This window comes from Carassius carassius, chromosome 27 (genome assembly GCF_963082965.1).
Source record: "Carassius carassius chromosome 27, fCarCar2.1, whole genome shotgun sequence".
Taxonomy (NCBI): domain Eukaryota; kingdom Metazoa; phylum Chordata; class Actinopteri; order Cypriniformes; family Cyprinidae; genus Carassius; species Carassius carassius.
In genome coordinates this window covers 15,326,255-15,343,973 of record NC_081781.1, presented here as the reverse complement: position 1 = coordinate 15,343,973, position 17,719 = coordinate 15,326,255, and the positions used below count along the sequence as shown (strand labels likewise).

The 17,719-nt window shown below is 39.7% G+C and overlaps 1 protein-coding gene across 1 annotated transcript in view; it reads left to right on the top strand.

Annotated features, from left to right (window-relative positions):
• The window catches only part of LOC132106858 (E3 ubiquitin-protein ligase SH3RF1-like), a 59,954-nt gene that overhangs the window by 26,539 nt on the left and 15,696 nt on the right, over window positions 1-17,719 (top strand). Inside the window, exons 3-5 of the mRNA XM_059512913.1 lie at window positions 14,123-14,398; window positions 14,915-15,010; window positions 16,196-16,513. Of these exons, the coding sequence (XP_059368896.1) occupies window positions 14,123-14,398; window positions 14,915-15,010; window positions 16,196-16,513 (690 nt within the window). The remainder of the gene's footprint in view (window positions 1-14,122; window positions 14,399-14,914; window positions 15,011-16,195; window positions 16,514-17,719) is intronic.

Here is a 17,719-nt window from a genome sequence, read left to right as displayed (position 1 = left end):
CCCCTTTCACTCCATCCTTCTTTTATCAAATGTTTTGCATGTTCAATTTTTTTTTTTTCACTTCTGTTTACCGGTTTTCACTCTTTCCTGTACTCTCGCTCTTTGTCTGACTCTTATTTGCTTCGGTCCTTGCTCCTTGCTTCTTTTCTTTTCTCATCTCTATCTCTCTTTCAGCTGAGAGTGTGATTACGTGTAACACTGAAGTGGATTAGAGAGGCAGCTCTGTGGGTGGGCGTGAAGCTGCAGGAATCGGTTCTGAATGTCGTGCTAATCAGGCCTGTGGAACTCGGCCTGGAACAGCTTCAGCGTTGGCTGTTGGCACTGAAGTGCAAGCGTGTGTTTCGCACTTTAATAAAGCTTGCTACGCTAACCTCATTAGTCTCATTCTATCAGGCTCCTCCCCCTCTAACTATACACCAAATTACATTAGACATTTTCCTGTCCCCATGACAGCCAGCCCACTGTTTTTTCTTGTTGTTCTTCTTTTTTCTTCCTCTGACAGCTGAATGTTTGTGCTGAATATGGAAGTGCGATATGATTGTGATATTGAGACATTGTAACCAATTACCTCTGCTCTACTTAAACTTTATACCAGGTTACGATTGAGATTTAGGAGATATTACAAGCCAATATACTAATCTATGTTGCAAACTTTTAACAGGATTTTCTGTTATCCAGACTTATTCGGTTTTGTTTGAAGAGATGAGAGCAGGTGTTCGACTTGTTTCGTGTTAACACTGAGCTGAGTTCTAGCTGTATCGTCACTTAGCTTGCAGAGCTTTGCATTCTGGGTCCAACATGCTTCCATATACTGGCCAATCAGACGAAGCCTTGACAGTTAGGTGAGAGATTTGACGTGTGTGAGAGAGAGAGGGGGTTTTTGTCTTCTGAGGGAAAGCTGTATAAAAAAAGAAGGGATGAATTGCATGGATTGGGAGAACTGGCAGGTATAGATGGAAAAAGGGTGCACAGGTGGAATAACATCACGGAGTCTGGCTTTTTCCACATTTCGTTTCTTCGCTTCATCCAAATGTCTAAGAACCCGAGAAGTTGTTTTATTCATGTTTTTGTCACATTGGATTTTCCAGCAAAACTTGCATGGACAGAACAGTGCTTTCATTTGTCTGCCGCCGATGCAAGAGATGCGAAAAATGAGAGCTGCTCTCAGAAGACAATTTATTCTGAGATAAAACGCTTTGAGAAATGTGTTTATACTAGTATGAGTGTGACCAGGAGAATGAAAAGATGCAAATTATAAGTCATCAGTAGCCTTTTACAACTGACTGCATTCATTCCAACTAAAACATACCAGAGAAATGTACCTTAGACATCTTTTCAGGCCACTTTCACACCAACTCAAAAGAAACTTTAGTCCGTGCCAAAAGCTTTCATTTTGTTGAGAGGGAAAAAGAGAGAAAAGAGTGCACTCTCCGATGCTAATCACTTCTCTATCTCTTTCCTTCTTTTCACTCAGTTTGTCTTGCCACAAATGTGCGTACACACACACACAAACACATACGCATCTTTGCATTGTCTTTCACAAACTTTCAAGCACTCTGCTTCCTCCGTCATTATTTCTGCATTCGTAACAGCTTCATGCTGCGGTGAAGAGAGAGTGTGTGCATAAAGACCAGAAGTGTTGTCACCTAAGTATTGAGAGATACAGAAGAAGAAGAGAGAACATGAGTGTCTGGAGATGGACAGAAACAAAAAGATAGAGAAAAGAGTGGTTGAGAGATGCAGAATTCTGCAATGATTGTGGGCAGTGAAATTGGGGTGGTGAGGATTAGTAGTAGTTTGAGCGCATGAGTGAAAGGTTGTAGGTTCAAAACATGCAGCAGATTGTCCCAACAATATGCATCTTCATTTTATACTAGATGCTATCCAAAAATGCATCTTAGATACACTATCTTTCACAAGTTTGGGGTTGGTACTTTTTTTTACAAATGGTTTTTAACTTCTTAATTTTCACCAAGCTTGCATAGCTATTTGACAGAAATACAGTCAGTACTGTACAATACAATATTGTGAAAAATTATTACAATTTAAAAGAGCTGTGTTGAATTGAATTTGTTCCTGTGATAGAAAAGCTGAATTTGTTTGCACAGGCACCTTAGAAATCATTGAAATATGCTGATTAGGTACTCTCAAACATCGTTATCTTGTAAAAACAGTTATTCGTTGTGGTAACTGTGATTGTATGTTTTACAGGATTTTTTTGATGAATAGAAAGTTTAAGAAAAGTATTTGAAATATAAACTTTTGTCTGTAGAGTTACTTTTGATAAGTTTAATGCATCCTTGCTGAATAAAATTATTAAATTCTTTAAAAACAAATGAATTTTTTGAATTCTTTAAAAACATGATCCTTTAAGGTTGTAAATGGACTTTTAAATGTAAATGGGTTCATTTGAAATCAAGTGGGGAATATTGTAATGTGGATTTCTAAAGGCACTGAACCTGCCTGTCTGAATTTGCCATTGATCAATGATTTCCTCTGAGTGCACTGCAGCAAAAGTTAAAAATTGTCTCAAATTTTCTGCATGATGAAGTCCTACTTTAGCAAACCCTTGTGTTTTTCCTCTGAGTGCTCTCTGACATAGTCCCTTCTGGTTCGTAAGAACCTGCTTATGTAATCAGGTAGATGAATAAAAAAACTGAATGGTAAATAAGTTCTTGCCTGTCTGTGTGGCCTTTTTCTCCCAGGCCTGGAGATTGAGAGTTGTGTTTTTCCACCCATGCCGTGTTAAGATATACAATCTGTGACCCTCAGCACACCCCAAACCACCTGTCTTCACTGTAGTAAGTGAGGTCAGGCAAGTGTACACACACACACACACACACACACAGTGAGAGAAAAAGTGGCCACTTACAAAATAACAGCACAAATTTGCTTTATTTTTCCAGTGAGTTACACATACACAGAGTTACACACATCCTTCATGAAAACCACATGCTCCTTTCCCATAATTCCACTATGAAGCCCAGACCCCCTCCATATTTAAACAGTTTCTTTTTAAAGACTAATCTGTAGCTTACAGAAAAGTCTTGCCTCAGCAACGTCTCTGCTGTACTCCCACATGTTTAGTGTTTTACTCAACGAAAGACTTTTCTTCTCCTCTTAAATAGGCCCCTGCTTCTAGTTTTTGACATTTAGCTTTACACATGCCTGCTTCATGGTTCATTTGTCCACACATTTAGGCTCGGCAGCTTTGATCTTATGAAAGAACACCAACTCCCGTGAGACTTTGCACACCGGTCTGTGGCAGATTGATTCAATCGAGCTGTAATGGCAGTGGCTCCCCTGACACCCTAACTTGTAGTTTGGTTCCCCGTGGCAAGGTGAAATGCAGAGGTTTAATGGAGGTCGCTGTCTGTGGAACAGGTGTGGGTTGTAATGAGGTTGGATGGTCACATGGCTTAAATAGACACAAGTGTATTACTGGATGACCCTAACGAAGGTAGAAGGTAAATGGAGAGGGAGCACAATATTCTTTGATTGTGGTCCAGATGCACATATGGGGTCCAGACAGCTAGCCGTGAGCTTCACTTTGCCTCCTGTTTTTGTGATTCTCTCTTCCGCTGTTCTGTGGTTTATTGGTGTTGGGATAATATCTCACAGGCATTCATGCTGTGTCACGATAAAATGTGATGTCTGTAAATTTAAGCAATCAATTCTTTCCAGCATCCTATAAAATAAAAATAACAAGGTTGTTGACAAGATTGCATTTATGTGTTTTGTGTCTCTCTCTAAAGGGTTGAAAGGCAGTGTAAAACTATGGATGACTGGGAGTAGCACTTAGCCTAAATATAAAAAGGAATCGGTTATCATTTTGTGAACTGAAAAATAAAAATGTAAATAAAGTAAACTAAAAATAAATATTAAACATTTTAATTGTAAGATAAGCACTGATTTATTCAATTGTTATGTAACTGTTGCATTAATCTACATCTTCAAAAATGAATAAAGTTGGTGTCTTTGACTATTTACAAATGTCCTATTTTATTATATATATATATATATATATATATATATATATATAATATACAGTACAGACCAAAAGTTTGGACACACCTTCTCATTCAAAGAGTTTTCTTTATTTTCATGACTATGAAAATTGTAGAGTCACACTGAAGGCATCAAGGGCTATTTGACCAAGAAGGAGAGTGATGGGGTGCTGTGCCAGATGACCTGGCCTCCACAGTCACCGGACCTGAACCCAATCGAGATGGTTTAGGGGTGAGCTGGACCGGAGAGTGAAGGCAAAAGGGCCAACAAGTGCTAAGCATCTCTCGGGGAACTCCTTCAAGACTGTTGGAAGAGCATTTCAGGTGACCACCTCTTGAAGCTCATCAAGAGAATGCCAAGAGTGTGCAAAGCAGTAATCAAAGCAAAAGGTGGCTACTTTGAAGAACCTAGAATATGACATATTTTCAGTTGTTTCACACTTTTTTGTTATGTATATAATTCCATATATAATTCCACATGTGTTAATTCATAGTTTTGATGCCTTCAGTGTGACTCTACAATTTTCATAGTCATGAAAATAAAGAAAACTCTTTGAATGAGAAGGTGTGTCCAAACTTTTGGTCTGTACTGTGTATATGTATATGTATATATATATATATATTGTGACGAGTCAGCTGCCTCCTCCTTAATTGTCACCGGCACCCCGTCCTACATCGCCGCCCTTCACCAGGCTCCCGACTGGAGTGGGTGTGTGAGAGGAGGGGCGCTGGAAGAGTCAGGGCTGGCGGCGTGTGATGGGGCACACCTGAAGGAAATGGAGCCTCATCACCGCCGCTGTTTAAAAGCCCAACGCGCCTCTCCTCGGGAGACCGGTCTCTTCCCCGTGCATGCACACTGGTGTCCTCGTGGGTCCAGGAAGGGTGCGGTGAGGGACTCCCGCGCCACTGGAGATGTGTGCTGCCGGACCCGCGATCCGGATTGGAACTGCACCTGTTTGCACGGCCGACGGGCCAGGATGCCGGGCCGTCCATCCCCTACCAGCGCCGCGGCCAACGAGAGAGATGCGGTCGCTAGAGGAAGCCGCCGCCCCTCGCGCCCCGGACCGAGGAGGGGAGCACGTGCGGCCGCCGGACTCCAACCCTTACCTGGACCCGTCCTCCACGAACACTGCCCGACCCACACGAACCCCGCAGCACGACGAGGACACCAGATTCCCTGTTGCTTTGGACACTCTTCCCCTTTGGCCACCTTTTATCCCTTGTTTCATTTGATTTCTGTTAACAAAAGCCTCTCCGAGGCCTGACGCCACGCCTACTGTGTCTGTCTTGTGCTCCTTCCGTGACAATATATATATATATATATATATATATATATATATATATATATATATATATATATATATATATATATATATATAAAATTACCCAAAACCACCATTTAATTTTTTTATTATTACTTCTGTCTCGTGGGCCACAACAAATTTTGAATCTTTTACAGACATTTATGGACACCTTATCTCAACTCAGGATAGTTTGAGCTCCCTGGAACAAACACGATCTCTAGAACACATTTACTTGACCATATAATATTCAAAACATATAATATTCCAAATATTTTACACATTATTGCTCTATTGAAATTGCTCCAATCCAGAGCGGCACAAAGTGCATATGTGCATCCCGTGCGCAGAATGATGCTCTTGAAGCAACAAGCCGCATAGAGAAGTTCAAAGCAAATGGGGAAGATGATTTCTATGCGTAGTGAATTATATCTGTGCGATCGTTTATTAAGCCTTTTCTTTTAACAGTTTTAAATTTCAGTTACTGTGTTCATGAAAAACAATTCATAGTGTTATGACTATGACGCAGTGGAGAGAAGTGTTTACTTGAACTTGTATTCAGTGACTTAAATATTCATCTGTACATCACATTAAACTATGGAACGGTCTCCGAACACCTGAACTATAGTGCAATATATATATATATATATATATATATATATATATATATATATATATATATATATTAGGGCTGTAGCTATCGAATATTTTAGTAATCGAGTATTCTACCAAAAATTCCATCGATTAATTGAGTAATCGGATAAAATGTGTTTTTGCTTAATAAAAGTGCAATATTAATTATGCAAGAGAAAATAAGACTCCTGGGTCTCTTAAAACTAACAACTAAGTTTCCTTTTTTAGAAAAAAAATATTTTTTTATTTTTTAAATGTATAGAATGCAATGCATACATCAAAAATAAACATTTAATTATTACCCATTGTTTCTCTGTCTGTACTTGTACTGTGAACAATGACAATAAAATTGACAGATGAATTAAGTGCATTAAGTGCCATTCAGTTGGGGTTTTAAATAAAGCATTTTCTGAGATGCACATTAAACACATAAAACATTAATTTAATTTATCTTTTAATTATTGAAAATTAACTTAACTTTTCTTTAATTTACTATTAAAAATGAAACATGGAAGAAATGCTGTGTGATTAAACCTTAAAAAAAAAAAGTTTTTTTTTTTTTTTTTTTTTTTTTTTTTTTTAGTAGTAGGCTATGTACATTCTGCTGAACAATAGTCTTTAACTGGACTTTTATTTTGACGGGTTGACGTACCTTTACAGCTCTGTGTATGTGATGTGACGCCAGTTTTACTCCAATAAAATGGTCAAATGCTCATGAAGTGACTGTCAGAGCAGTTCTGGAGATGCTCCTCATGTGTTCACGTCTTTATTGAGTGAGAGGAAAGACGCTGAAATCACCAGAGCGTCAAGCGCGCTTCAGTTTGTGTGATAAAGGAACTTGCACCTCTGCTGCATTCATTAACAGAGACACGCAGAACATGCAGGATTCATATTTAAATAGACTGTTCTGGCTTAATATTTACAGATATTAGTCCATATCGTGATTTGATTTAAGTGCAATGACCTATTTTCGATTAAAAATTCCGTGCCATTCCACGTTAAACTGTAAATTCCGTTTTTATGACTGGATTTCGCGATTCCCTCCGCGTTTTCTGCATCGCGGAAATAATAGGGCCCTAGTTGTAGTGTGCCAGCTCTATCTTGCAATGGACACACACCACGACGTTCCTTTACGTTTGCCCGCGCCCTCAAATCAAAACACTGCTGTGCTGACTCCTTGCAGTATGCGATTGTGTACGCAGTGCTTGTGTCTCCTTCCGCTTTGTGGGTGACATAAACGCGTTGTGTCACATTAAAAAAAATCAATGCGAAAGAACCTGACGTGAGATTTAAAATAAATTAAAACAGGCTTCGAGGCAGAGGAATTTGCCTCCATCATTTTTTGTAATCGAGTTACTCGAGGAATCGTTTCAGCCCTAATATATATAGGCTATATATATATTAATACCCTCACTTTCGGGTTGAGTATCTAATTGGGACCAGTTAGGAACCTGAAATTTTCACACCTGTATATAATAAACCACTCAAAAAAGGAAAGTTAAAAATAGCCAAGTAACCTTCATACTATGCTGTATAATTTTTTTCCCCTACCCCTTCTTCACTGAACCATTTAATGGTTTAAAGTTAAAAGTTTAGTTTTTATCTGTTTTGTAATGGGGATTAAGCTTTTAGATAACATTATTTAAGTGTTTTCCCTTTTTCCCTCTCTCCCTCTCAGTGTGTGTCAAATCAAGTGTTGTTTTCTTGCATCCTGCCATGAAACGCCTGCGTCTCACTACCTCCCCACCTCTCAGTTCTGTGTTCTGCTGTGAGGGTGACAGAAAGAACTGTGGATCTTCTGCAGATGTTGCTATGGAAACCTTAACTACCCCGTTCCACTTTTGACCATGGGAGCACACTGCTCATTTGCTGGATATAAAGGTCAAGGGTTGAATGTAGAAAGACAGGACAGCAAGTACGTCTATAACCTGATTAGCTATCTAACTGTTCTTCCACCCTCCCTCCTTCTCTCTCTCTCTCTCTCTCTGATCTAACATAAACACTGTTCTTTCTTTTCCTCATCAAGATCTTGCTGCAGTCTGATAAGTCTTTGCTTTTTATTGGTTTCAAATCACTGCAGAAGACAAATATCTGTTCCCACTGCCTGGCCAAACCTGATGTTTTGTTATTCAGATCTCAGCCCGACATCGATTGCATCAATTCCCTCCTTTCCTTGGTCATAAATGCCCTCTCAGCATCCTCCAGACCTGATCTAACATCCTTTACAAAGTAATTATCTACTAAAGCTTCAGCAGGGAGGCCCGTTACTCTCGCAGTAAGAAGTATGAGGCTTCAGCAGCAGCTGTAGGTGGGAATCCATTTTTAGCAGAGGACACAGATGAGGAACAGGTCAGGTCATTTCCCAGTGGTCATAAACGGAGCCATTAGCAGCCCATTTCAGTTAATATAGATGTAATGAAAACAACATGGCTGCTACACGCACACAAACTCCTGTCAGTAGACCTACGTCATGTCCATTTGGTGAATGGTGTGTTAGGGATACGATGTAAGCACTACTCTCTGATGGGGTTGATTGCTTGTGCCTCTTGGGAGTTGTCCTCTTTTTCCTGTCATCTCTCTGTGTCTTGGAGTATTTCTTAAGCTAAATTATTGTAGATGGGGGTCGGAAAGTCTCCTGCCTGACCCACCCCAACTCCTATAACAGCTTTTCTAAAAACCATTAGGGAAGCATTGCACTGCCCTTCCATGCACTGAGAGCCTTTTAATGCACCCTTTGCGTACTCCAAACACGTCCTGATTCGTTCACTTAATGTGAGGAGTGTCTGTTTCCTATTGCACCCCAGCTGGCGTAACCTTTTTTTAATGACTTTCTCATTGTAATTTGCGTTTAGCGTTGACTCTTAGCACTATTTTAATAAATTATCAAGAGCTGCAGACTGACTAAAATAAAAAAAACTTACAACAATGAACAGCATGAGCCATGATGTCCAATTCACAAGTGAATAATTAGTGTTAACCTGTTCTTGTTAATCAGTCAGTCATAAAGATTCACAAAGATTATCAAACTCACTCATTAATTACCAGATCAGTAAATTGTTCAGAACAGTTACTATGTTTAATATTGATTGTTAAAGTCATTTTTCAGCCACAACACAATTTTAACACTATAGTAAATAATTGATGGTACTTGAGCTAATTTGTACTAAATGCAATAAAAATTAAATTGTTCAATTGAAAATTGTTCACTAAAGGTTTGTGTTACTTAAAGCGATAGTTCACCCAAAAACCATTCTGTCATTAATTACTCACCCTCATGTCGTTCCAAAATCGTAATACCTTCGTTCATCTTCGGAACAAATTAAGATATGTTTGATGAAATCCGAGAGTTTTCTAACCCTTCATAGACAGCAACGCAACTGACATGTTCAAAGCGAAGAAAGGTAGTAAGGATATCAATAAAATAGTCCATGTGTCATAAGTGGTTCAACCTTAATTTTATGAAGCTTCAATAACACTTTTTTGTGCGTGAAGAAAACAAAATTATCTTTATTAAGCAATTTCTTCTCTTCCCTGTCTGTCTTTGACGCGTGTAGTACCAAGATGCATGTGTGTGCATTCTTCTGTGAAAGTGAAGAAGTTGAATAAAGTCATTATTTTTATTTTCTTTGCACACAAAAAATATTCTTGTAGATTTATAAAAGTAAGGTTGAATATGGACTATTTTAACAATGTCCTTACCACTTTTCTGGGCCTTGAACATGTCAGTTGTGTTGCTACCTATGCAGGGTCTGAAAGCTCTCAGATTATAAAATTCAATATCGTAATTTGTGTTCTGAAGATGAATGAGTTTATGGGTTTGGAATGACATGAGGGTGAGTAATTAATGACATAATTTTCTTTTTTGGGGGGGGTGAACTATCCCTTTAAATTGTTGTCAGAATACTAAAATGTTTCTTTGTCATGAGACATTTTCATATATTTATGAAGCAAAAATGTTTATTTGACTCCTGACTGTTCAATTTTTAGTTGCTCCCTAGTCGTTTCTTTAGTCTGGAGCCCTGTCAATCTTTCCAAATCATGATCTAGACAGTGATGGGTCACAGATGAGATGGGTGTGAATTGAAAAGATGATAAATGAACGGGGTGATTGGAAAGAGTCTACTTTGAGTGAGCTAAAAGGCTGTATGATATGACATTAGTTTGCCTCTAACAGTGATTTAGAGATGGTTAGGGATGTTTGTGGATATTAGAGCCTTAATAGTGATTGATGGCTTGTGACTGTGAGAGCTCATTAGTATTGTATTACACATTTCTCATTAGTGCTGTGTTAGGCACGTCTAGCTGTCATGCTTTGACAGATTATGGGAAGGTTCCACTCTGCTAAGAAACCTCAAACATCGCTGCCAGCCGAATTGTGTGAAGAAATCTAAGAGCCAATCCATTTTTTTATTTAGTTTTTTTGTTCTCCGTTTTTATGAAATGTATCACTACCAATATTTTTACTATTTACCAATGTGCCCTTAAACAAGACATTTAACCATGACAAGAAGAGGTGGGAATTACATTTGCACTTCATGATTTTAAGGAGTTTTGATTCAGGATTCAATTCAAGGTGTACTACAACTTTTTTCATCACCTGTGAACGTAAAACAGAATTGAACTGAAATTTTTGTCAGTTTTTGGCTAAATAAAAATTTCAATTTTGGTTCTTAGTAAAAGATTAATTTCAGTCACTAAACTCAAAGGTATAGTTCACCAAAAAAAAAAAATTTTTTTTTACTGCCATTTACTCACCCTCATGTTGTTCCAAACCTGTGTGTTTCTTTTTTCTGTTGAACACAAAAAAATATATTTTGAAGGTTGCTGATAGCCATAAACCTCCATAATACTTTTCCCCCCATACAATGGAAATCAGTGGCTACCAGCAACTCTTCTTTTTTGGTCAACAGAAGGAAGAAATTCTTGTAGGTTTGGAACAACATGAGGGTGAGTAAAGGACTTTTTGGTGAACTATCCAAGATGCGAACAGGTCTTTACTATAATGCAAAATTACAACTTATTTGAGAAACTGTTGCATTAATGAGTCTTTCCTTTTCGCTGCATGTTGGTGATAATTACACTATATACTGTAAGGCACTGGAAAGAATCTACAAAATTATAAATTAGTTGTAATTGAAAATTAGAGAGAATAGATCAGCATGCATGCAGTGGAGACTCTGAAAGCCACCAGAGGTTTTTATTTTGTTACTAGGTATTTTTAGGTATCTTGTTTACATTATGATCTCATTTGCTTCAACACTGGGGAGCGTTTTAACAACATAAAGGTGTTGTTGTTTTTTCCCTCCAGAAAGACAAGTTTAAAGCAGTTGCACAGCAGTGAGTGATTTCAGGTCTGTTGGACGTTCAGAGCTGTCTTGCATTAGTGTGTAATATTGTGCAGTTTTGATCCAGGTTCATCCAGTCTTACTCTTTAGATCTTCGGGGAGACAGACTGGTGTTTATCCCTCCTGTCCCATGAAAGAGTTCTTGGAGCAAGATGAGTCTTGAGATTGGAAAGCCTCAAAGGCAACAAGTGGCCTCACTTTTTTTTTATAGAACCAGTGAGGTTCATGTAACCTTAACAAATGGGCAAGCATACACACGCACACCTTCAGTGCTCTGTTTGGCCTGGATAAAAGCCTGAATGTGGTTCTTTCATGTCGGTCCAGTTCAAGCGATCTTTAGCGCCCTTCGTTTTCACACGGAAGGCTTAGAATGAAAACACACACACACACACACTGGTCGTCCTAACTTTCATTTGATCAAACTTTTTTTTCTCCTTTTCTTTTTTTGTCCTTTTATTCTTTTTTTGTTTGTTTCTTATCCTCCAATCTTATCCCCTTGTACTTTCATGTATTTCCTCTTCTCTCACTTTCTGTCTGTTTCATGTTCTAAGCTGAGCAAAGTGGATAAATCTGCAGATCTGCTGACAGCTGCCTGAGAGAGGCCCACAGAAGGGGGGATGAAAACAGCACAGAGGTGCACAGACGAATGGAGCTTTGATTTTTCAGTTGTTCAAGCCCATTGACTTGGGCACAGAATTGCCTTACATCAAATAAAGCTGTCGGTCCAAATTACATAGAATTGTGAGCAAATAACAATTCTTAAGTTAATCTTTATTTCCTTTTTGGTTTGTTTTTAAGTTTGAGAAAGGGATGTGGTTTCTGAAAGGTCAGTTTGCCCTCTAGTTAGTTGTCTCAGTGTTTGGCTGGCCGTCTGTCCTCTCTGCGGTGAGTGCTGCTTAGTCACTGTCTGATCCTCCTCTGGACTGAACAGTACCACATCAATCTCTCTCTCTTCGGTTTCCCATGCTTTCTTTCATTCATCCTTTCTTCCTGCCTACTTTCCTGCCTGTTTTTCTTTCTTCATAAGTACCTTTTTACCTACACACTTACATTCCTTCCTTTGTTCCCTCATTCCTGCCCACCTACATGCTATCTGCTTTTCTTTCCTTCCTTCCTTTCTTCCCTCCTTGCTTCCTTCCATCCTTACTACTTACCTACATACTTATCTGCCTACCGGTTCCTTCCTGTCTACCTGCCTAACCAACTTCCTTCTTATCTACCTACCTAAAGCACCTAACCACCTCCTTTCTTGCTTGCTTCCTTCTCACCTGTCTACCTCTCTGCCTAGCCACCCACCATCTTCCTTTTCACTTCCTTCCAGGCTGCCTGGAAGGAAGTGAAATGGGGTGTTGATGGCGCACTGTATAAGACACATGCCTTTGGTGTGAGAGACCCGGGTTCGAATCCACTGTGAGACACCAATGTGTCCCTGAGCAAGAAACTTAACCCCTTATTGCTGCATATCTACCCAACCACATTACTTCTATCTTCCTTACTTCCTTCTTACCTATCGGTCTCTTTTCCTTTTCGACTTTCTTCCAGCCTGCCTACATAACAAATGTTCTCTGTTTCTGTCTCCTTACCTACCTTCCCTCATGCCTACCTACCTAACCATATTCATTCCTTTCCACATTCCTTCCTCTCTTTTACTTAATTCTTACTTACCTACCTACTCTATCCAATCTGCCTACCCACCTTCTTTCTTTATTTACTTACTACCTACCTACTGAATTCTCTGCTCTACCTGTCTGCCTACTCACCTTCTTTCCTTCTTTGCTTCCTTTCTGTCTATCTACCTAGCCACCCTCCTTGCTTTCTAAGTACATTCCTTCTATTCTTCCTCTCTTAATTTATTCCTACCTACCTGCCTATCTGTCCACACCACCGCCCATCTGTCTTCTTTCCTTCCTTCCTTTTTTAATACCTTCTAGTCTATATAATGATATTCTGATTCTCTTTGTCATTTTTTGTGATTATCATTCTCCTCACTGTGCTCAGGAGATGCATGCTACAGTGGAGGAAGCCCATGGGGCTTTATGCTTGGTGTTGGGGGGGGGGGGGTTTCTTGGACAGAGGGCCCCTCTCTTGAACAGTTTGCCTGAAAAGGGTTCATTCAGTTCAGCAGTACTGCGTCTGCTGCCTCCTCCCTCTCTCTGGCTGTGGATCATTGTCAGGCCTGAAAGGAGCTTTGACCAGTTCCAGACGACTGGTTCTGCACCATAAAACTTCACGCACATTGATAAATGGGCTTGCCCCAAAACATTGTGAATCCATTGGCATATCCCAGGGCATTTTGGGATTGTCAGACAAGGAGGCAGTCAGTAAGTTAAGCAACACAGATGGTGCAAGACAGACAGAAAAAGCAGCTCGGCAGAGTCAAACAGAGAGACAAGCCAACAAGGTCAGGCTGAAAGACAAGCCAGACAGACTGATTGCTCATATGCAGCACAAAAGCTAGCAGTGATCTTATGTGGTAGTGTTCTGTAATATATATGGTTGTTTGTTTCTTTTCATTTTGCAGATGTCCATATTATGGATAGTATGTGATAGGCTCCAAAGATAGCAGTGTATAGGCTTTAAAAAACCTTGCAGCAAGGGGTTTATTATAGAATCTCTGCCTTCACTTTACACTTAACACCCTCCTCCACTCCACTCGTGGTCACGCTCTATGAAAGCTGGCTGTGGTCATCACGGTCACCCTTTGCCTGTCCTATGAGTTTGAAAAATGAATGTGCTTTTGAGTGCTGATCTTGCATTATCCATGAATCCAAGTTGCTTTGGAAACCCTGGGATCCCACTTTTAGTAATCCTGCACTTCTTTTTCTCTTTCCTGCAGGGAGTTCCTCAGCTACCTTGTGCCAAGGCTTTATACAACTATGATGGCAAAGAACCCGGAGATCTCAAGTTCAGCAAGGGTGACATCATCATCTTGCGCCGGCAGGTGGATGAAAACTGGTACCATGGAGAGATGGGCGGAGTCCATGGATTCTTCCCCACCAACTTTGTCCAGGTCATCAAACCTCTCCCACAGCCGCCCCCTCAATGCAAGGCCCTGTATGACTTTGAGCTGAAAGACAAGGAGGCTGACAAGGACTGCTTGCCATTTTCAAAGGTGCTACAAATCTACTCGCTGTACAGACTTCGGCCATCATCTTTACTCATTCAGACACACCTTCCATTTCCAAGTTAAAAAACAAATGATAACATTTAATGCACTGGGTGTCATAAACTACGAATTTTTTTTGCAGCTGTTTTTACATCCACCACCCCATGGGCGCCTAATTGGCATGGAAAAAGAAGCTTAATTTCTTTTTTTGTATGTTTCACTTTAAATGAAAATAATACAGGTTTGGAAAGATGTGGAGGTGAATAGTTTTGGGATGAGCTAACAGCACTGTTTTAATGTTGGAGAAATTGGAAAATGGAAAAACATTTTCTTCTGCTTGCAACCTAAGTGTTGATTCCCTCGAGCCATTTGTGTTTTGGAAAGATTTTGATTAAAAAAATAAAATGCCTGGCTTTCATTGATGCCTTGGAGTTGCACTATTTTTTATAAACTTTTTAACAACTTGCTGTGAGGGCTTTTGGCTGAATAACAAGCAACCTGCTTTTTTCTGTCTGCCCTCAGGATGATATTCTTACTGTGATTCGTCGTGTGGATGAGAACTGGGCAGAAGGCATGCTGGGAGATAAGATTGGCATCTTCCCTATATCATATGTAGAGGTGAGTCATATCAGTGCATTTAAAACTGTCATTGTTCCCTTTTGTTTTTAAGTGTAATGTTTTAGATTTAGATTTTTACTGGAAACCTTTTAAAAGTTTACTATCATGTGTTGCTATTTTTGTTGTCACATTCTGTTCATTTTGCCGGTCTTTCACCCCAACCATGTCTTTTTTTCTGTTCTTGTTGAAAAGCACATCTCTTTAAGATCTCAAAGATCCATCTTATTGTTGCAAATTATTTGAGTTGCATTAAAACCTCATCAGCTTTTAAAAAAATTTTCTGATACAAATCTCAAAACATGAACAGCCTTGTCTTTAAACACTGCTCTCTTGAATCACTTAACCTCAAGCAAGCATAGGTACAATCATCATAGCCAACTACACGTGTTGCAGCAGCTCACATCTCACAACACCTCGTGTCCCTCCTCCCATAAACATAGGCAAAAACCTTTATGAACCCTCGCAGAGCCAGCGTGAGCTCTCCACCAGCCACGTGTCTAACCTGTGGGAAAAAAATAACCATCAAAAGACATTCAAAAATAGCTTCTGTCAGAATGGTGCTGCTTGAATAGCATCTCTCTCACGCAGAGCGAGAGAACGAGGGAGGAGAGGGGCGGAGGCTTTGAGCTTGCACAAAAGCCTTGGCAATTTTCACTAAACCAGACTTTTTCCAAGTGAATGCTTTTGAGAAAGTAATCTCTGGTAGCGGTGACATCAAAAGTGACATTCACTCAGGTACTTGAAAGAGAGTAACGGGGGGGGGGGGGGTAAGTTTTTCTGTTCCCATGTCACCTTCTGCAACCATAAATGTATATGGTTTCAAAGAGTGACTTGGAAATGGAATCAGGCATTATCTTTTTTTGAGCATGGTGTCTAATTTCTTGTCCGTGTACTTTGCTAGTGTTCTTGCCAGAGTATCTCATATTGTTTAATTTATTAATACTTTAACAAATCAAATAACATGTGAATAAATGAATCCATTGTAAGACTGCGCCTAAACCCTCTACACCTGTATTCAGCATCTAGAGCAGAATTTAATCAATCCTCATCGTGACCTAGCAGATAAGTGCATACTGAGTGCTCAAATTGGCATTGTGGGTTCGAATCTGCCTTGCAACATTTCTAAAAGTCTAAAATTAGATAAAGTAGTAATAGTATGAGGTGTAAACTCTCTTCCACTTTCAGTTTAACAGTGCTGCACGACAGCTTATAGAACTGGACAAGCCATCTGAAGGTGGAGGAGACTCTAGTGAAGGGCCGTCCTCCTCTTCCTCAGGCCCCCAGGCTAACGGCACTCAGAAAGCCACTGGAGAGAAGAAGAACAGTAAGAAGCGACACTCTTTCACCTCTCTGACTATGTCCCATAAACCCTGCTTGGCCCCTCCACCACAGAGACACTCCATGGAGATCAGCGGCCCGGTTCTGATCAGCTCCTCCAACCCCACAGCAGCGGCCCGGATCGGAGAGCTCAGCGGAGGCCTGTCCTCCAGCGCACCTTCACAGGTGAGAGATGATGAATGGATTGACACTCATGCAGCATATCAGAGCACACCATGCAGCTTTGTGATGTTAGAGAGATTTGGTGATGGGGAAACAGATCATCCATAAGGAGAGGAAGATGATGATTATTTCCGCTTAATGGTGGCTGACCTCTAAACGTTCTGTTCCTCATCCCCTTTTTCTCTCTCCATGTTATATATAGATTAGTTTTCATACTGAGTGGTGGTATGGACATCATTTCTCACTGAGGATGAGCTTCTTCTCAGCTGTGGCCATGGTTACACAGCCTGATAAGTTCACATGCACTCGCAAACACACTCAGTACAGCGGGATCTGCACATATGTATTTAAAGATAGACTGAAGAAAGAAGAAAGTCAGGCTCAAATTGGACTCCCACGAATGCCTTTCCTTGGAGATATCTTGAATTCCAGTCTCAAAGCATATGTGACATGATCACCTAAAACAAGGCTTTCTCATATATTTTGGAGAAGTTTGTTTTGATAGGCTAATGTGAATGCTGTTTAGGGATGTGCCCGAATAGCGAATCCGTATTCGGAAAGGCAGGGAAAAAGAATAATGCATTGTACGGAGTCACTAAAGGGACATGGTCAGATGCTTGCTAGCGGTTGCCAGTACATAAAATTTCACTTATCACATAAACAGAGAGAGGTAAGAAGAGATAAATGATGGGATGATGGTGAATGATTTGCACATCCTGACCACCACTGACCAACATCTAATCTTGTGAACTAGAGAAGTATAGTATAGAAGAAATAGTAGAGAAGGCTATGTGTGAACGCGAATCTCGAAAAAAAGTGAAAGTAAAAAGCCAATGATCATTTATAAATGATTTAAATGTCCTGCATATTAATAACGGCTAACTAAAAACAGAATTATAATTACAGTAAATGAACATAAACTGAAAATGTCTTTAGCAAGCTTAATGGTGCAATATAAAGTAAAAAGGTGTTTATAATTTTGCTTTATTTTATATCTCCACCATAATAATCACAAGTATAACATGAATATTCAATGTCTTACCCAGTCTGACTTTGGCAGTTGCTTGATCGTGACCTATTCAAATTAAGTTAGTGTAGTGACTGAGAGACTGTATACTGAGTGATGAGAAATTAACAGATTGTGTGATTTCGAAACACAAATTTGTTGTACTATTCAAAGAAGGTGGTATGTCCACTTTTTGTGTGTTG